Source organism: Nerophis ophidion, linkage group LG21, assembly GCF_033978795.1.
Source record: "Nerophis ophidion isolate RoL-2023_Sa linkage group LG21, RoL_Noph_v1.0, whole genome shotgun sequence".
NCBI classification, from domain to species: domain Eukaryota; kingdom Metazoa; phylum Chordata; class Actinopteri; order Syngnathiformes; family Syngnathidae; genus Nerophis; species Nerophis ophidion.
In genome coordinates, this window is record NC_084631.1 from 42,974,099 (window position 1) to 42,996,632 (window position 22,534).

The 22,534-nt window shown below is 43.3% G+C and overlaps 1 protein-coding gene across 5 annotated transcripts in view; it reads left to right on the forward strand.

Moving 5' to 3' along the window:
* The window catches only part of nhsl3 (NHS like 3), a 61,143-nt gene that overhangs the window by 33,336 nt on the left and 5,273 nt on the right, over positions 1–22,534 (forward strand). For 3 of the 5 annotated variants that reach the window (XM_061882656.1, XM_061882657.1, XM_061882659.1), the window contains exons 2-5: positions 21,856–22,002; positions 22,063–22,106; positions 22,193–22,316; positions 22,385–22,492. In XM_061882656.1, the coding sequence (XP_061738640.1) occupies positions 21,856–22,002; positions 22,063–22,106; positions 22,193–22,316; positions 22,385–22,492 (423 nt within the window). Of the gene's footprint in view, positions 1–14,156; positions 14,312–21,855; positions 22,107–22,192; positions 22,317–22,384; positions 22,493–22,534 lie in introns of those variants that run through there. The other 2 variants (XM_061882658.1, XM_061882655.1) reach the window with 2 other exon arrangements.

A 22,534-nucleotide genomic window follows, 5' to 3' on the forward strand; every position in this document is an offset into this window, starting at 1 on the left:
GTACAAATAGTCACTGGTCAGGTCCACCAGTACAATTAGTCACTGGTCACTGGTCAGGTCTCCCAGTACAAATAGTCACTGGTCACTGCTGAGGTCTCCCAGTAGAAACACTCATTGGTCAGGTCCCCCAGTACAAATAGTCACTGGTCAGGTCTCCCAGTACAAATAGTCACTGGTCACTGGTCAGGTCTCCCAGTACAAATAGTCACTGGTCAGGTCCCCCAGTACAAATAGTCACTGGTCAGGTCCACCAGTACAATTAGTCATTGGTCACTGGTCAGGTCTCCCAGTACAAATAGTCACTGGTCACTGCTGAGGTCTCCCAGTAGAAACACTCATTGGTCAGGTCCCCCAGTACAAATAGTCACTGGTCAGGTCTCCCAGTACAAATAGTCACTGGTCACTGGTCAGGTCTCCCAGTACAAATAGTCACTGGTCAGGTCCCCCAGTACAAATAGTCACTGGTCAGGTCTCCCAGTACAAATAGTCACTGGTCACTGGTCAGGTCCCCCAGTACAAATAGTCACTGGTCACTGCTGAGGTCTCCCAGTAGAAACACTCACTGGTCAGGTCCCCCAGTACAAATAGTCACTGGTCACTGGTCAGGTCTCCCAGTACAAATAGTCACTGGTCACTGGTCAGGTCCCCCAGTACAAATAGTCACTGGTCACTGCTGAGGTCTCCCAGTAGAAACACTCACTGGTCAGGTCCTCCAGTACAAATAGTCACTAGTCACTGGTCAGGTCTCCCAGTAGAAACAGTCAGTGGTCAGGTCTCCCAGTACAAATAGTCACTGGTCACTGCTCAGGGGTCTCCCAGTAGAAACACTCACTGGTCAAGTCTCCCAGTACAAATATACAACTAGTCACTGGTCAGGTCTCCCAGTAGAAACACTCACTGGTCAGGTCTCCCAGTACAAATAGTCACTGGTCGCTGGTCAGGTCTCCCAGTAGAAACAGTCAGTGGTCAGGTCTCCCAGTAGAAACAGTCACTGGTCAGGTCTCCCAGTAGAAACAGTCGGTGATCAGGTCTCCCAGTAGAAACAGTCGGTGGTCTGGTCTCCCAGTAGAAACAGTCAGTGGCCAGGTCTCCCAGTAGAAACAGTCGGTGGTCTGGTCTCCCAGTAGAAACAGTCAGTGGTCAGGTCTTCCAGTAGAAACAGTCAGTGGTCAGGTCTCCCAGTAGAAACAGTCAGTGGTCAGGTCTCCCAGTAGAAACAGTCAGTGGTCTGGTCTCCCAGTAGAAACAGTCAGTGGTCAGGTCTCCCAGTAGAAACAGTCAGTGGTCTGGTCTCCCAGTAGAACCAGTCAGTGGTCAGGTCTCCCAGTAGAAACAGTCAGTGGTCTGGTCTCCCAGTAGAAACAGTCAGTGGTCAGGTCTCCCAGTAGAAACAGTCAGTGGTCTGGTCTCCCAGTAGAAACAGTCAGTGGTCAGGTCTCCCAGTAGAAACAGTCAGTGGTCAGGTCTCCCAGTAGAAACAGTCAGTGGTCAGGTCTCCAAGTAGAAACAGTCAGTGGTCTGGTCTCCCAGTAGAAACAGTCAGTGGTCAGGTCTCCCAGTAGAAGTAGTCAGTGGTCAGGTCTCCCAGTAGAAACAGTCAGTGGTCAGGTCTCCCAGTAGAAACAGTCAGTGGTCAGGTCTCCCAGTAGAAACAGTCAGTGGTCAGGTCTCCCAGTAGAAACAGTCAGTGGTCAGGTCTCCCAGTAGAAACAGTCAGTGGTCAGGTCTCCCAGTAGAAACAGTCAGTGGTCAGGTCTCCCAGTAGAAACAGTCAGTGGTCAGGTCTCCCAGTAGAAACAGTCAGTGGTCTGGTCTCCCAGTAGAAACAGTCAGTGGTCAGGTCTCCCAGTAGAAACAGTCAGTGGTCTGGTCTCCCAGTAGAACCAGTCAGTGGTCAGGTCTCCCAGTAGAAACAGTCAGTGGTCTGGTCTCCCAGTAGAAACAGTCAGTGGTCAGGTCTCCCAGTAGAAACAGTCAGTGGTCTGGTCTCCCAGTAGAAACAGTCAGTGGTCAGGTCTCCCAGTAGAAACAGTCAGTGGTCAGGTCTCCCAGTAGAAACAGTCAGTGGTCAGGTCTCCAAGTAGAAACAGTCAGTGGTCTGGTCTCCCAGTAGAAACAGTCAGTGGTCAGGTCTCCCAGTAGAAGTAGTCAGTGGTCAGGTCTCCCAGTAGAAACAGTCAGTGGTCAGGTCTCCCAGTAGAAACAGTCAGTGGTCAGGTCTCCCAGTAGAAACAGTCAGTGGTCAGGTCTCCCAGTAGAAACAGTCAGTGGTCAGGTCTCCCAGTAGAAACAGTCAGTGGTCAGGTCTCCCAGTAGAAACAGTCAGTGGTCAGGTCTCCCAGTAGAAACAGTCAGTGGTCAGGTCTCCCAGTAGAAACAGTCAGTGGTCGGGGCTCCCAGTAGAAACAGTCAGTGGTCAGGTCTAGACAAGAGTCTAAAAAAAGCTAACGTCCCAACTAATGATTAAAATGAGCTGCTTGCTAGTTGAACTAAAGACCTTCCTTTGCAACGCCATCAAAGTTTGCTGATGGGATTTCTGACATTCAAATATCATGTTGACTCTTTTCCGTGATGTGGCTCAGGTGGAAAGGAGTCTAAGACCTCGTGTCTCCCCAAGACCAGATGGCGTGTCTCAGGACCGTCCATTGAATGTTGAAAGGAGGGCGGTGAGGGCACAGGTGGTGGGAGGAGCAGAAAAGAAGGTGACAAAGTGAGGGACAGGTGCAGGTGCTAATCCTCTGGCGTGACTCCCATCTTTAAAGCCACTAAGGCCTGAGTCATCCTTCCAAAGGTTCTTTCTGCAAACTCATCCTCTCGCCGGCACTTGAGTGGAGTCAGGAAGCCGAGGCAGACATTACATCTATTTATAAGTCCTGCTAGACCCGGGGGCTACGAGGGCAGATGTGCAGGAGGACAAGATTGGCGGGGAAAGTGATCACCTTTGTTTCTTTGCCACTGCAAGGGCGTCACCTCAAGTGGCAGCACTACATGTCACACCATATGACACTTTCATAACACTACATGTCACACCATATGACACTTTCATAACACTACAGGACACTTTCATAACACTACATGACACTTTCATAACACTACATGTCACACCATATGACACTTTCATAACACTACATGACACTTTCATAACACTACATGATACTTTCATAACACTACATGACACTCTCATAACACTACATGACACTTTCATAACACTACATGACACACCACGGGACACTTTCATAACACTACATGACACTTTCATAACACTACATGACACTTTCATAACACTACATGACACTTTCATAACACTACATGTCACACCATATGACACTTTCATAACACTACATGACACTTTCATAACACTACATGATACTTTCATAACACTACATGATACTTTCATAACACTACATGACACTCTCATAACACTACATGACACTTTCATAACACTACATGACACTTTCATAACACTACACGTCACACCATATGACACTTTCATAACACTACATGACACTTTCATAACACTACATGATACTTTCATAACACTACATGACACTTTCATAACACTACATGACACTTTCATAACACTACATGTCACACCATATGACACTTTCATAACACTACATGACACTTTCATAACACTACATGATACTTTCATAACACTACATGACACTCTCATAACACTACATGACACTTTCATAACACTACATGACACACCACGGGACACTTTCATAACACTACATGACACTTTCATAACACTACATGACACTTTCATAACACTACATGACACTCTCATAACACTACATGACACTTTCATAACACTACATGACACACCACGGGACACTTTCATAACACTACATGACACACCACATGACACTTTCATAACACTACATGACACATTACATGACACTTTCATAACACTACATGACACTTTACATGACACTTTCATAACACTACATGACACCTTCATAACACTACATGACACACCATATGACACTTTCATAACACTACATGACACACCATATGACACTTTCATAACACTACATGACACACCATATGACACTTTCATAACACTACATGACACATTACATGACACTTTCATAACAACTACATGACACTTTCATAACACTACATGACATGTTCATAACACTATATGACACTTTCATAACACTACATGACACTTTCATAACACTACATGACACCTTCATAACACTACATGACACACCATATGACACTTTCATAACACTACATGACACATTACATGACACTTTCATAACACACTACATGACACTTTCATAACACTACATGACACGTTCATAACACTACATGACACTTTCATAACACTACATGACACCTTCATAACACTACATGACACACCACATGACACTTTCATAACACTACATGACACTTTAATAACACTACGTGACACTTTCATAATAATGACACACTACATGACACTTTCATAACACTACATGACACTTTCATAACACTTTCATAACACTAGATGACACCTTCATAACACTACATGACACACCACGGGACACTTTCATAACACTACATGACACACCATATGACACTTTCATAACACTACATGACACATTACATGACACTTTCATAAAACTACATGGCACTTTCATAACACTACGTGATACCTTCATAACACTACATAACACTTTCATAACACTACATGACACCTTCATAACACTACATGACACTTTCATAACACTACATGACACTTTCATAACACTACATGACACTTTCATAACACTACATGACACCTTCATAACACTACATGACACACCATATGACACTTTCATAACACTACATGACACACCATATGACACTTTCATAACACTACATGACACATTACATGACACTTTCATAACACACTACATGACACTTTCATAACACTACATGACACGTTCATAACACTACATGACACTTTCACAACACTACATGACACCTTCATAACACTACATGACACACCACATGACACTTTCATAACACTACATGACACTTTAATAACCCTACGTGACACTTTCATAATAATGACACACTACATGACACTTTCATAACACTACATGACACTTTCATAACACTTTCATAACACTACATGACACCTTCATAACACTACATGACACACCACGGGACACTTTCATAACACTACATGACACACCATATGACACTTTCATAACACTACATGACACATTACATGACACTTTCATAAAACTACATGGCACTTTCATAACACTACGTGATACCTTCATAACACTACATAACACTTTCATAACACTACATGACACCTTCATAACACTACATGACACTTTCATAACACTACATGACACTTTCATAACACTACATGACACCTTCATAACACTACATGACACACCATATGACACTTTCATAACACTACATGACACACCATATGACACTTTAATAACACTACATGACACATTACATGACACTTTCATAACACACTACATGACACTTTCATAACACTACATGACACGTTCATAACACTACATGACACTTTCATAACACTACATGACACCTTCATAACACTACATGACACACCACATGACACTTTCATAACACTACATGACACTTTAATAACACTACGTGACACTTTCATAATAATGACACACTACATGACACTTTCATAACACTACATGACACTTTCATAACACTACATGACACCTTCATAACACTACATGACACACCACGGGACACTTTCATAACACTACATGACACACCATATGACACTTTCATAACACTACATGACACATTACATGACACTTTCATAAAACTACATGGCACTTTCATAACACTACGTGATACCTTCATAACACTACATAACACTTTCATAACACTACATGACACCTTCATAACACTACATGACACTTTCATAACACTACATGACACTTTAATAACACTTAGTGACACTTTCAGAATAATGACACACTACATGACACTTTCATAACACTACATGACCCTTTCATAACACTACATGACACTTTCATAACACTACATGACACTCTCAGGTGAAAGGTAAGTTTTTTTTGTTTTTGTTTTTAGTAACCAGCAAGCACAGTACAGTTAGTAGAACAACTGCGTTTTTATTACTGTGTATTTGATAGGTGCCGTCTGAAATTCAACTATTTATTTTATATATATATATATATATATATATATATATATATATATATAAAATAAATAGTTGTGTACCTATGATGAAAATTACAGACCTCTGTCATCATTTTAAGTGGGAGAACTTGCACAATCGCTGGCTGACTAAATACTTGTTTGCCCTACTGTATATATGTATATATATATATATATATATATGAAATACTCAAGTCGGTGAATTATACGCCACCCCTCTTAACCACGCCTCCGCCCCCTGCCCCCACCCCACCCCTCCCGAAATCGGAGGTCTCAAGGTTGGCAAGTATGGTGTACTCGAATATTACGATATAGTCATTTTCTATATTGCACAGAGACAAACCTGCAATTTATCATATATATCAATATAATGAAGTGAAGGTAAAGTTGCTCTGCCCAAGCACCACATCACAACTCACCAGCAGGGGGCAGAGCAACACAAGCACCACATCACAACTCACCAGCAGGGGGCAGAGCAGCACAAGCACCATATCACAACTCACCAGCAGGGGGCAGAGTAACACAAGCACCACATCACAACTCACCAGCAGGGGGCAGAGTAACACAAGCACCACATCACAACTCACCAGCAGGGGGCAGAGCAACACAAGCACCACATCACAACTCACCATGACGGCCATGTTGTCTACACAGCAGCATTTGGGCTGGGAGAAGAAAGAAGGAAAAGTCTGTTAGCAAAAGAAACAAAAGCTGAAACAAAGCAAGCAACAAGAAGAAAAATCCCAAAGAGACTAATTTGTTTCTGGTCACAAACAACTGGTTATTAAGCTAATTAACCCAACTGGAAAAAACTAAAAAAAAAAAGAGAAGATTTTAGTTGTACTTGCGTTCTCAGGACCATTTTCAAGTTGGGGCAAACAACTGGGGAAATTAAACCACTTGACAGTTGACGACCATACCACTTGACAGTTGATGACCACACCACTTGACAGTTGATGACCACACCACTTGACAGTTGACGACCACACCACTTGACAGTTGATGACCACACCACTTGACAGTTGATGACCACACCACTTGACAGTTGACGACCACACCACTTGACAGTTGATGACCACACCACTTGACAGTTGACGACCACACCACTTGACAGTTGATGACCACACCACTTGACAGTTGATGACCACACCACTTGACAGTTGATGACCACACCACTTGACAGTTGATGACCACACCACTTGACAGTTGATGACCACACCACTTGACAGTTGATGACCACACCACTTGACAGTTGATAGCCACACCACTTGACAGTTGATGACCACACCACTTGACAGTTGATAGCCACACCACTTGACAGTTGATAGCCACACCACTTGACAGTTGATGACCACACCACTTGACGACCACACCACTTGACAGTTGATAGCCACACCACTTGACAGTTGATGACCACACCACTTGACAGTTGATGACCACACCACTTGACAGTTGATGACCACACCACTTGACAGTTGATGACCACACCACTTGACGACCACACCACTTGACAGTTGATAGCCACACCACTTGACAGTTGATGACCACACCACTTGACAGTTGATGACCACACCACTTGACAGTTGATGACCACACCACTTGACAGTTGATAGCCACACCACTTGACAGTTGATGACCACACCACTTGACGACCACACCACTTGACAGTTGATAGCCACACCACTTGACAGTTGATGACCACACCACTTGACAGTTGATGACCACACCACTTGACAGTTGATGACCACACCACTTGACAGTTGATGACCACACCACTTGACAGTTGATGACCACACCACTTGACAGTTGATAGCCACACCACTTGACAGTTGATAGCCACACCACTTGACAGTTGATGACCACACCACTTGACAGTTGATAGCCACACCACTTGACAGTTGATAGCCACACCACTTGACAGTTGATAGCCACACCACTTGACAGTTGATGACCACACCACTTGATGACCACACCACTTGACAGTTGATGACCACACCACTTGACAGTTGATGACCACACCACTTGACAGTTGATAGCCACACCACTTGACAGTTGATGACCACACCACTTGACAGTTGATAGCCACACCACTTGACAGTTGATAGCCACACCACTTGACAGTTGATGACCACACCACTTGACGACCACACCACTTGACAGTTGATAGCCACACCACTTGACAGTTGATGACCACACCACTTGACAGTTGATGACCACACCACTTGACAGTTGATGACCACACCACTTGACAGTTGATAGCCACACCACTTGACAGTTGATGACCACACCACTTGACGACCACACCACTTGACAGTTGATAGCCACACCACTTGACAGTTGATGACCACACCACTTGACAGTTGATGACCACACCACTTGACAGTTGATGACCACACCACTTGACAGTTGATGACCACACCACTTGACAGTTGATGACCACACCACTTGACAGTTGATAGCCACACCACTTGACAGTTGATGACCACACCACTTGACAGTTGATAGCCACACCACTTGACAGTTGATAGCCACACCACTTGACAGTTGATGACCACACCACTTGACGACCACACCACTTGACAGTTGATAGCCACACCACTTGACAGTTGATGACCACACCACTTGACAGTTGATGACCACACCACTTGACAGTTGATAGCCACACCACTTGACAGTTGATGACCACACCACTTGACGACCACACCACTTGACAGTTGATAGCCACACCACTTGACCGTTGATGACCACACCACTTGACCGTTGATGACCACACCACTTGACAGTTGATAGCCACACCACTTGACAGTTGATGACCACACCACTTGACAGTTGACGACCACACCACTTGACAGTTGACGACCACACCACTTGACAGTTGACGACCACACCACTTGACAGTTGACGACCACACCACTTGACAGTTGACGACCACACCACTTGACAGTTGACGACCACACCACTTGACAGTTGACGACCACACCACTTGACAGTTGACGACCACACCACTTGACAGTTGACGACCACACCACTTGACAGTTGATGACCACACCACTTGACAGTTGACGACCACACCACTTGACAGTTGACGACCACACCACTTGACAGTTGACGACCACACCACTTGACAGTTGACGACCACACCACTTGACAGTTGACGACCACACCACTTGACAGTTGATGACCACACCACTTGACAGTTGATGACCACACCACTTGACAGTTGATGACCACACCACTTGACAGTTGATGACCACACCACTTGACGACCACACCACTTGACAGTTGACGACCACACCACTTGACAGTTGACGACCACACCACTTGACAGTTGACGACCACACCACTTGACAGTTGATGACCACACCACTTGACAGTTGACGACCACACCACTTGACAGTTGACGACCACACCACTTGACAGTTGATGACCACACCACTTGACAGTTGATGACCACACCACTTGACAGTTGACGACCACACCACTTGACAGTTGACGACCACACCACTTGACAGTTGACGACCACACCACTTGACAGTTGACGACCACACCACTTGACAGTTGATGACCACACCACTTGACAGTTGATGACCACACCACTTGACAGTTGATGACCACACCACTTGACAGTTGATGACCACACCACTTGACAGTTGACGACCACACCACTTGACAGTTGACGACCACACCACTTGACAGTTGATGACCACACCACTTGAAAGTTGACGACCACACCACTTGACAGTTGACGACCACACCACTTGACAGTTGACGACCACACCACTTGACAGTTGACGACCACACCACTTGACAGTTGACGACCACACCACTTGACAGTTGACGACCACACCACTTGACAGTTGACGACCACACCACTTGACAGTTGATGACCACACCACTATCAGTTGACGACCACACCACTTGACAGTTGATGACCACACCACTTGACAGTTGACGACCACACCACTTGACAGTTGACGACCACACCACTTGACAGTTGACGACCACACCACTTGACAGTTGATGACCACACCACTTGACAGTTGATGACCACACCACTATCAGTTCATGACCACACCACTTGACAGTTGACGACCACACCACTTGACGACCACACCACTTGACAGTTGATGACCACACCACTTGACAGTTGATGACCACACCACTTGACAGTTGATGACCACAACACTTGACAGTTGATGACCACAACACTTGACGACCACACCACTTGACAGTTGATGACCACAACACTTGACGACCACACCACATAACAGTTGATGACCACACCACTTGACAGTTGATGACCATAACACTTGACGACCACACCACTTGACAGTTGACCACAACACTTGACGACCACACCACTTGACAGTTGACCACAACACTTGACGACCACACCACTTGACAGTTGATGACCACAACACTTGACGACCACACCACTTGCCAGTTGACGACCACACCACTTGCCAGTTGACGACCACACCACTTGACAGTTGACGACCACACCACTTGACAGTTGACGACCACACCACTTGACAGTTGATGACCACACCACTTGACAGTTGATGACCACAACAGTTGACGACCACACCACTTGACAGTTGACGACCACACCACTTGACAGTTGACGACCACACCACTTGACATTTGATGACCACAACAGTTGACCACACCACTTGACAGTTGACGACCACACCACTTGACAGTTGACGACCACACCACTTGACAGTTGACGACCACACCACTTGACAGTTGATGACCACACCACTTGACAGTTGATGACCACACCACTTGACAGTTGATGACCACACCACTTGACAGTTGACGACCACACCACTTGACAGTTGACGACCACACCACTTGACAGTTGATGACCACACCACTTGACAGTTGACGACCACACCACTTGACAGTTGATGACCACACCACTTGACAGTTGACGACCACACCACTTGACAGTTGATGACCACACCACTTGACACTTAGTCTCTCCTAAATAAGCAACGTTCATGAAGATCAAAGTCACACCTTTTCACACAGACTTTTGGTATACGAAATCATAATTTCAACAAAAAAAATAAAATAAAATATTTTTACAAGTAGTTTAACAGGAATAGTTGTATTTTTGAAACAATTATAGCAAATTTACCAGAATAAAGATGGAGTTTGATGAAATTAAAGTTGTAATTCGATGAGAATAAAGCTGTACTTTTACGAGATAAAGTCAATATTAACATCAACATAAGGACTAAAGGGACATCAACACAAGGACTAAAGAGACATCAACTTAAGGAGTAAAGAGACATCAACATTAGGACTAAGGAGACATCAACATAAAGAGTAAAGAGACATCAACATGAGGACTAAGGCGATATCAACATAAGGAGTAAAGAGACATCAACTTGAGGACTAAGAAGACATCAACTTAAGGAGTAAAGAGACATCAACATGAGGAGTAAAGAAACATCAACATGAAGAGTAAAGAGACATCAACATGAAGAGTAAAGAGACATCAACATTGGGGGTAAAGAGACACCAACATAAAGAGTAAAGAGACATCAACATCAGGAGTAAAGAAACATCAACATGAAGAGTAAAGAGACATCAACATGAGGAGTAAAGAAACATCAACATGTGGACTAAGGAGACACCAACATAAGGAGTAAAGGGACATCAACATGAGGAGTAGAGAAATCAACATGAGGAGTAAAGAGACATCAACATGAAGAGTAAAGAGACATCAACATTGGGGGTAAAGAGACACCAACATAAAGAGTAAAGAGACATCAACATGAGGAGTAAAGAAACATCAACATGAAGAGTAAAGAGACATCAACATGTGGACTAAGGAGACACCAACATAAGGAGTAAAGAGACATCAACATGAGGAGTAAAGAGACATCAACATGAGGAGTAAAGAAACATCAACATGTGGACTAAGGAGACACCAACATAAGGAGTAAAGAGACATCAACATGAGGAGTAAAGAGACATCAACATGAGGAGTAGAAAAATCAACATGAGGAGTAAAGAGACATCAACATTGGGGGTAAAGATACACCAACATAAAGAGTAAAGAGACATCAACATGAGGAGTAAAGAAACATCAACATGTGGACTAAGGAGACACCAACATAAGGATTAAAGAGACACCAAAATAAGGAGTAAAGAGACAACATGAGGAGTAGAGAAATCAACATGAGGAGTAAAGAGACATCAACATGAGGAGTAAAGAGACATCAACATTGGGGGTACAGAGACACCAAAATAAAGAGTAAAGAGACATCAACATGAGGACTAAGGCGATATCAACATAAGGAGTAAAGAGACATCAACTTGAGGACTAAGAAGACATCAACTTAAGGAGTAAAGAGACATCAACATGAGGAGTAAAGAAACATCAACATGAAGAGTAAAGAGACATCAACATGAAGAGTAAAGAGACATCAACATTGGGGGTAAAGAGACACCAACATAAAGAGTAAAGAGACATCAACATCAGGAGTAAAGAAACATCAACATGAAGAGTAAAGAGACATCAACATGAGGAGTAAAGAAACATCAACATGTGGACTAAGGAGACACCAACATAAGGAGTAAAGGGACATCAACATGAGGAGTAGAGAAATCAACATGAGGAGTAAAGAGACATCAACATGAAGAGTAAAGAGACATCAACATTGGGGGTAAAGAGACACCAACATAAAGAGTAAAGAGACATCAACATGAGGAGTAAAGAAACATCAACATGAAGAGTAAAGAGACATCAACATGTGGACTAAGGAGACACCAACATAAGGAGTAAAGAGACATCAACATGAGGAGTAAAGAGACATCAACATGAGGAGTAAAGAGACATCAACATGAGGAGTAAAGAAACATCAACATGTGGACTAAGGAGACACCAACATAAGGAGTAAAGAGACATCAACATGAGGAGTAAAGAGACATCATCATGAGGAGTAGAAAAATCAACATGAGGAGTAAAGAGACATCAACATTGGGGGTAAAGATACACCAACATAAAGAGTAAAGAGACATCAACATGAGGAGTAAAGAAACATCAACATGTGGACTAAGGAGACACCAACATAAGGATTAAAGAGACACCAAAATAAGGAGTAAAGAGACAACATGAGGAGTAGAGAAATCAACATGAGGAGTAAAGAGACATCAACATGAGGAGTAAAGAGACATCAACATTGGGGGTACAGAGACACCAAAATAAAGAGTAAAGAGACATCAACATGAGGAGTAAAGAAACATCAACATGAAGAGTAAAGAGACATCAACATGAGGAGTAAAGAGACATCAACATTGGGGGTAAAGAAACATCAACATGAAGAGTAAAGAGACATCAACATGAAGAGTAAAGAGACATCAACATTGGGGGTAAAGAGACACCAAAATAAAGAGTAAAGAAACATCAACATGAGGAGTAAAGAAACATCAACATGAGGAGTAAAGAAACATCAACATGAGGAGTAAAGAGACATCAACATGAGAAGTAAAGAGACATCAACATGAGAAGTAAAGAAACATCAACATGAGAAGTAAAGAGACACCAACATGAAGAGTAAAGAAACATCAACATGAGGAGTAAAGAAACATCAACATGAGGAGTAAAGAGACATCAACATGAGAAGTAAAGAGACATCAACATGAGGAGTAAAGAGACATCAACATGAGGAGTAAAGAGACATCAACATGAGAAGTAAAGAGACATCAACATGAGAAGTAAAGAGACATCAACATTGGGGGTAAAGAGACACCAACATGAGGAGTAAAGAGACACCAACATGAGGAGTAAAGAGACACACATGTGTGGGGGAAAGGGGGCGGGGGGGTATTTCCTGTAAGACAGCTGAGAAGTGACCGAGGGTTTTTATGTGACTCGTCAAAGGAGGGCGGGAACTAGGAGGGAGGGAACTAGGAGGGAGGGAGCTAGGAGGGAGGGAACTAGGAGGGAGGGAACTAGGAGGGGGTGCATCAGATGGAGGGATAAGGCAGCTGGGCCGGGAGCAGCTTGTATTGTCATCCAGTCCTTCATCAGGAGCAAGCCTGCAGATGCAAAGAGTGGATGTGGGCATGGTGATGGTGATGGTGGTCTACTTGAGGAAGAACATCCACTGTCTGCTGTCAGTCTTCAAGAGGACGGGTGAGTGGGCTGAAAGTAGGAAGGAAGACCAAGTGGGACTCTGATGAGATAAACAGCTTTGCCAGCGATCCTCTTAATCAACATAAAGCCTTAGACCTCCCGCACCAGGCGGCAAATCCTACCTGCCAGGAAGGCGGGGCTAACACACACACACACACACACACACACACACACACACACACACACACACACACACACACACACACACACACACACACACACACACACACACCTGTGCAGCGATACTGAAAGCACATCTCTATGCTCTGGTAGCCATCCTCACATCTTGACATCCATACTTGTATTCATGGGTGTCCACACTTGTCCACATACTGACAAGTCAAAGTATGCGGGGGCCATATTGATATTTTTACTCATCAAAAACAATTGTAAAAGCAGATGTTCTGTCTGCCTTGTATTACAGCTGACTAATGATTATTGACAACATGTGAGCCTTACGTAACAATATTGTTTCTTCCCATGTTAGAAATAATAGTAAGATTGTGTAACTGCAATACTTAAGATGTCAAACATTCTGCCTGCACAGAAATACTAATGTTAGTAACACATTTAACAATGTTTGTTATTCATTCATAGGTTTGTATTTTTTTTAATTCAACTAAACTTTGCATTTTAAGTATATTTAGTAGATGACTGACAAGCCAAGTAGGGGGGGCCCATTTTCATATTTTATTTCAAGAAAATGCTAAAACAGATTATATACATTTAAATACAAAACTTTGTGCCAGGGATTGATTAACGTGGACCCCGACTTAGGGGTCTTGTTCACGAGTGAGGGAAGAGTGGATGGTGAGATCGACAGGCGGATCGGTGCGGCGTCTTCAGTAATGCGGACGTTGTACCGATCCATTGTGGTGAAGAAGGAGCTGAGCCGGAAGGCAAAGCTCTTAATTTACCGGTCGATCTACGTTCCCATCCTCACCTATGGTCATGAGCTTAGGGTCATGACCGAAAGGATAAGATCACGGGTACAAGCGGCCCAAATGAGTTTGGGTCTCTCCCTTAGAGATAGGGTGAGAAGCTCTGTCATCCGGGAGGAACTCAAAGTAAAGCCGCTGCTCCTTCACATGGAGAGGAGCCAGATGAGGTGGTTCGGGAATCAGGTCAGGATGCCACCCGAACGCCTCCCTAGGGAGGTGTTTAGGGCACGGAGAAGACCCAGGACACGTTGGGAAGACTATGTCTCCCGGCTGGCCTGGGAACGCCTCGGGATCCCCCGGGAAGGGCTAGACGAAGTGGCTGGGGAGAGGGAAGTCTGGGTTTCCCTGCTTAGGCTGTTGCCCCCGCGACCCGACCTCGGATAAGCGGAAGAAGATGGATGGATGGATGGACCCCGACTTAAACAAATTCAAAAACTTATTGGGATGTTACCTTTTAGTGGTCAATTGTACAGAATATGTACTGAACTGTGCAATCTAACAATAAAAGTAGACGGGACGGGACTCTCGTTGCCGTCTTGGATCCGCTTGAACTGAACTCTCGCGGCTGTGTTGGAGCCACTATGGATTGAACTTTCACAGTATCATGTTAGACCCGCTCCACATCCATTGCTTTCGGTCCCCTAAAGGAGGGGGGTTGCCCACATCTGAGGTCCTCTCCAAGGTTTCTCATAGTCAGCATTGTCACTGGCGTCCCACTGGATGTGAATTCTTCCTGCCCACTGGGTGTGAGTTTTCCTTGCCCTTTTGTGGGTTCTTCCGAGGATGTTGTAGTCTTAATGACTTGTGCAGTCCTTTGAGACATTTGTGATTTGGGGCTATATAAATAAACATTGATTGATTGATTGAAAAGTATCAATCAATCAAAAAAAAAAAGTGACTCATAATATTATTATTTCAACATTTCAGCTTTTCTCTTTACATTTGGATTGTTTGCTCTTTTTTCTTACATTTCTTTTTTATATATGGATATTGTATTATTGTAAAATAGGAAACTTTTAAAGTGTTAGCACAAAGATGACATATGGGGCAGAAAGTGAGTGGTATGACAGTGTGGAACACAAAAGGACAGACAGGTGATAGCCAGCATCAAGACTCCCAGGTCGTGCATGAATACAAGCAACAGTTGGGGGTGGAACCAACCCCCAATCATCTAATCCACCAGGGACTAGCAAAGAAGTAGATACTATTAATCCGGGTCTGAAGAAGGGGCAACAGAATATTTTAGTGCTGGGAAGGGCGTTATTGTCTCTTCTGTTCGTGTTAGCTTTTAAACTAGCCAGCGATTTAGTGCTAGCCAGTTGATGATTTTATCAAAGTGTGTTTATCCATCACATTTTTTTGCTAGATTTCATTTCAAATGTAGTACCGTATTTTTCGGACTATAAGTCGCAGTTTTTTTTTCATAGTTTGGCCGGGGGTGCGACTTATGTGTGAAATTATTTACACATTACCGTAATATTATTTATCTCATTGACGTAAGAGACTAGACGTATAAGATTTCATGGGATTTATGGATTAGGAGTGAGAGATAGTTTGGTAAAGGTATAGCATGTTCTATATGTTCTAGTTATTTGAATGACTCTTACCATAATATGTTAGGTTAACATAGCAGTTGCTTATTTATGCCTCATATAACCTACACTTATTCAGGCTGTTGTTCACTATTTATTTAGCTTCAAACTCGCACAGGAGAGACTTTGAACCCTTCTGATTAAAAGTTATTGAAAGAGTTTTGATAAGTTCTCCGGTTTGGATTTTACGCGCCTTCAAAAAAACCCTGCGCAAATTTTCCTAAAAAATGACGTTTTTGCCTCTTTGAGCTGTAATTTGACCTACTTAAAATGCTTCAAAGTGCATGTTAAAGCTCTGTTATGCAGACCGAAAGCCATTTATCAACAACATCCAGAATCGCCGATCTGTAATTTCACCCCCTTAACATGCTTCAAAACTCACCAAATTTTACACACACATCAGGACAGGCGAAAATTGCCATATAATAAAAAACCAAACCCTAAAAATCCAAATTGCGCTTTAGCGCCTCCTAAGAAAAAACCCTGACAAAACTGCTTGTAACTTCTGTTAGGAATGTCATAGAGACATGAAACAAAAACTTTTATGTAGGTCTGACTTAGACCACGGCTTGGCAGCGGCCAAAGGCGGACCCGACCAACGCTGCTTGCAGCTTTAATTTTAAATTGCCTTTCAAATGTCTATTCTTGCTGTTGGCTTTTATCAAATAAATATCCCCAAAAATGCAATGTATACTCCAGTGAGACTTATATAGGTTTTTTCCCTTCTTTATTATGCTTTTTTAGCAGGTGCGACTTATACTCCAGAGCGACTTATACTCCGAAAAATACGGTAATATCCATTATTTGCTACGACCCAACGTTTTACTGTAGGGATGTAAGAAAATGAACATTTCACATTGTGATCAACATTGTCACTAAGGACCCGAATGAAAACGAAACCAAAGCCAGAAAACAAAATGATGCCATTTATTATAATTATTGCATTTAGGATTGTGTACAAACCTCGCTAAAATCAAGACATCGCAATTGATATTTATGATTAAATATTTATCCTTGCAAGAGTAAAACAATCCTGATATTTACCACTGGTTTAGGTCAAATACTGAAAGGCGCCACAAATGAACAGGAGGTACTTTTTTTTTTTAGAGGAACTGCCCTCACACCTTCTACAGGTGGAGCTTCCATCTTCTCCTGTGTGGTGTCATCATCAGAATGTTTGGATTTCAGGTGAATAAATGTAGACAACATGCTTCCTGCTTACGTCATAACAACAAAGTCTTTCGGAAATCGAAAATTCGATGCATCACCGACTGTCCCAGTTATTATTATTATCACTGTATTGTTAAATGTGATCGAAACTATTTATACACACACTGAAATCCTTAAACCAAGTTTAAAACCATTTTTTTAAAAATAGATCATATGAATGGACTCGGGATAAATGGTATTAAGACAAACTGGGTAAACTCCCAGCAGTAAGTATTACCATTTTAAATGAAATCTAGCAAAAAATGTGATCAATAAACGCACTTTGCAAGAATCATCAACTGGCTAGCACTAAATCGCTGGCTAGCTTAAATGCTAACATGAACAGAAGAGACATCAACGATATTCAATTGTGCAAGAATGTATATTGTGTGTCTAGTCATGCCACATAAAAAAATCTAATAAAACTTGGTATATTAAATCTGTCAACAGCATGGGTGTCAAACTCTGGCCCCGTGTAATTTCATTTGGCCCTTGAGGTAATATCAAATTAAGATTACACCTGGCCTCTGTCCCACTGCATTCACCGCTGATACTCATACTTGCCAACCCTCACGATTTTCCCAGGAGACTCCCAAAGTTCAGTGCCCCTCCCGAAAATCTCCCGGGGCAACTATTCTTCCGAATTTCTCCCGATTTCCACCCGGACAACAATATCGGGGGCGTGCCTTTAGCGTCCTATACAGCCTGTCGTCACGTCCGCTTTTCCGCCATACAAACAACGTGCCGGCCCAGTCGCATATTATATGCGGCTTTAACACACACAAGTGAATTCAAGGCATACTTGATCAACAGCCATAAGGGTCACACTGAGGGTGGCCGTATAAATAACGTTAACACTTTTACAAATATGTGCCACACTGTGAAGCCACACCAAACAAGAATTACAAACACATTTCGGGAGAACATCCGCACCGTAGCATAACATAAACTCAACAGAAGAAATACCCAGGACCCATTGCAGCACTAACTCTTCCGAGACGCTACAATATACATCCCCGCTACCACCAAACCCCGCTCCCCCAATTTTTATTTAAATTTGATCTGATATGCCATTGATATTTTTTAATCATTATTATTATAATTTGAAACTCGATTTTGCATGCGACCATACAATTATATAAGCCTTGCTTGTTTAATATTCAATGCAAAACTTGTTTGGGTCCCTAATAAAAGGGTAATTTGTTCAACCTTGGCCCGCGGCTTTGTTCAGTTTTAAATTTTGGCCCACTCTATATTTTAGTTTGACACCCCGCCTCTACAGTGTAATGCAACAATATTGATGTACTGGATGGTAATAAAACTATTTAATTATTCGCTATGAGAACTAATATTGTCAATTATCATGCGTAATGACAATGTAAACGATGGTACAAATACTTTGAATTTCTTATTTGTATTTTATTCATGAGAATTGAACTGGTAAAAAGATTTCAGCTTGTACTTTTTAAGCACATTCAACTAAGTATTGATAACTGCAATAATTTTGGTCAAAATATAACATGTTCATATGGTTACGTCCCTATAATAGAGAAAGAAACATCAAATATCCCATTCCATTGGGTTGAGTTTTTCCTTGCCCTGATGTGGGATCTGAGCAGAGGATGTCGTGGCTTGTGCAGCCCTTTGAGACACTCGTGATTTAGGGACATATAAGTAAACTATGACTGATGATTGATTGATTGAATAGTGTTGCCGATTTTTAAGTGCCATATTATTTCATGTGAGTGTTGAAATATGTTCATCTTCTTCTGTTTTATTTTGTAAAGGCTTAAGTGCTTTTTAATGAGAAAGGCAAAACCGAGGTTGCATTGTGTGACGTCACTTCCTGTCTAAGACACCTGTGTGGTATACGGCTATCACTCTGTAGATGCAATGTGCACAATTGATTATCTCAGTTGCTCAAACAGAAATGTCTTCATAGATGTTTGGATTGGGATATGTTGTTTCTTAATGAGGATCGCCGTTAAAATCTCCTTTTAACGTTAGCATTTGGCTAAATGTTGGCTTTCATTCCGGATAATGAAACAGATCAGAACTGGGAACAAGCTGTTGTGTGTGCCTGTAACTGTAATGCTAATGAGTAGAGCTGTGAATCCGATTCCTGCGGTAATGATTCTTTTAGAATCAAATCTCAAGTCAAAGTGATTCTCCTTTCAAACCGATTCTCGCAATGTATTATTTGATATGATAATTATGATGAAAGTTTTTGAAAACAGGTTGTAGGTAAGAAAGACTCCTTCTGGTTGTATTGAGAGGGCCTAAAAACACCTTTTGAAAATTTGATTTCTATCAAAAAAATACATTAAAAAAATTATTAGGCCATTTTAGAAAATGATGAATCAATTTAGAATTGGAGGGCAGCACAGTGGAAGAGGGGTTAGTGCGTCTGCTTCACAATACGAAGGTCCTGAGTAGTCGTGGGTTCAATCCCGGGATCGGGATCTTTCTGTGTGGAGTTTGCATGTTCTCCCCGTGAATGCGTGAGTTCCCTCCGGGTACTCCGGCTTCCTCCCCCTTCCAAACACATGCACCTGGGGATAGGCCCCTCCCACCTCCAAACACATGCACCTGGGGATAGGCCCCTCCCACCTCCAAACACATGCACCTAGAAATAGGCCCCTCCCACCTCCAAAGACATGCACCTGGGAAAAGACCCCTCCCACCTCCAAAGACATGCACCTGGGGATAGGCCCCTCCCACCTCCAAAGACATGCACCTGGGGATAGGCCCCTCCCACCTCCAAACACATGCACCTGGGGATAGGCCCCTCCCACCTCCAAACACATGCACCTGGGGATAGGCCCCTCCCACCTCCAAACACATGCACCTGGGGATAGGCCCCTCCCACCTCCAAAGACATGCACCTGGGAAAAGACCCCTCCCACATCCAAAGACATGCACCTGGGGATAGGCCCCTCCCACCTCCAAAGACATGCACCTGGGGATAGGCCCCTCCCACCTCCAAAGACATGCACCTGGGGATAGGCCCCTCCCACTTCCAAACACATGCACCTGGGGATAGGCCCCTCCCACCTCCAAAGACATGCACCTGGGAAAAGACCCCTCCCACCTCCAAAGACATGCACCTGGGGATAGGCCCCTCCCACCTCCAAAGACATGCACCTGGGGATAGGCCCCTCCCACCTCCAAAGACATGCACCTGGGGATAGGCCCCTCCCACCTCCAAAGACATGCACCTGGGGATAGGCCCCTCCCACTTGCAAAGACATGCACCTGGGGGTTGGTTGATTGGCAACACTCCTTAGTGTGTGAATGTTATAAATCTGTGTTGGCCCTGTGATAAGGTGGCGACTTGTCCAGGGTGTACGCCGCCTTCCGCTCGATTGTAGCTGAGATAGGCACCAGCACCCGCTGCAACCCCAAAGGGAATAAGCGGTAGGAATGGATGGATGGAATTTAGAATTGGAATGAATAAAAGTCGCAATTAGGTTGTGAACCTATTTTATTTTTTATGCACCGCAACTAGTCAAGCTCCAAGAACTGTCAACGTATTCTTTGCCATTTATCGACGACAGGCAAACTTTAAGGGGTGGGGTAGGAGAACACAAAGGTTTGCAACACTAGCATATATGCGCTAAAGTGCCAACATCGCACTGACATTTTACTATCCTCATCATGCTCGGTTAGCATATTTCCCGAACAAAATCAACGTGATCAAACTGACAAATACTTTATTTAAAGATGTGTTGGGAAGCCCCTCTCTTGTTAATACAAAAGCTGTCCGTCTACTGTACCTACCTGAATATTCCTTTCTTAACAGCTTGTGTCAAGGTCCATGACGAGCAGAAGAGGGTGTCGGCCTCACCACACTTCCAGGAGAACGTGTTCATCGAGGGCAGCAGGCCTCAGTTCCTGGAAGACCTGCACTCAGAGGCTCAGGAGGGCTTGAAGATACAACAGAAGGAAGGTAAGTGGCATTTATATGGCTTGTTGAGTTTTATACTTACTGTTGATTTGCTTTCTAAAGAGCACGAGAGTGGAGTGAACTTTGCTGAAGATGAAAGCCTTGCTGTAAGTTTACCAGTGAAGAAATGTCACCAATCCTCCTCCTCTTCTACTCTTCTATGTGTTTCATCCAATTTCTTTGTGCACCGCAGTCGTCAGACACGGCACATCCGGAACAAGATTGTAACTCCAAAGATGAGGGGGGCTCACTGGAATGGCAATCCAACTCAGGTATTACTGATACTGTGTCCACAAGATCTGCACTCACTCGCCAAGGTATGGTATCGCTCTTAGAGGCAGATTTATGAGTAAAGCTCTTTACTTCATTCTGTCTTTTTTAAAAGGTTCGACATTCAAGCCTTTGTACCCCGTGAAAAGGTTAGATAAGAACAAAAAGAGGAACAGGAGGACAACCATCATGGGTATTCCCAACCAGGTGCAGAAAGAGCTTGGTAGGTTTAAGAGTCACACTGTATCCAGCAGCATATTTAATG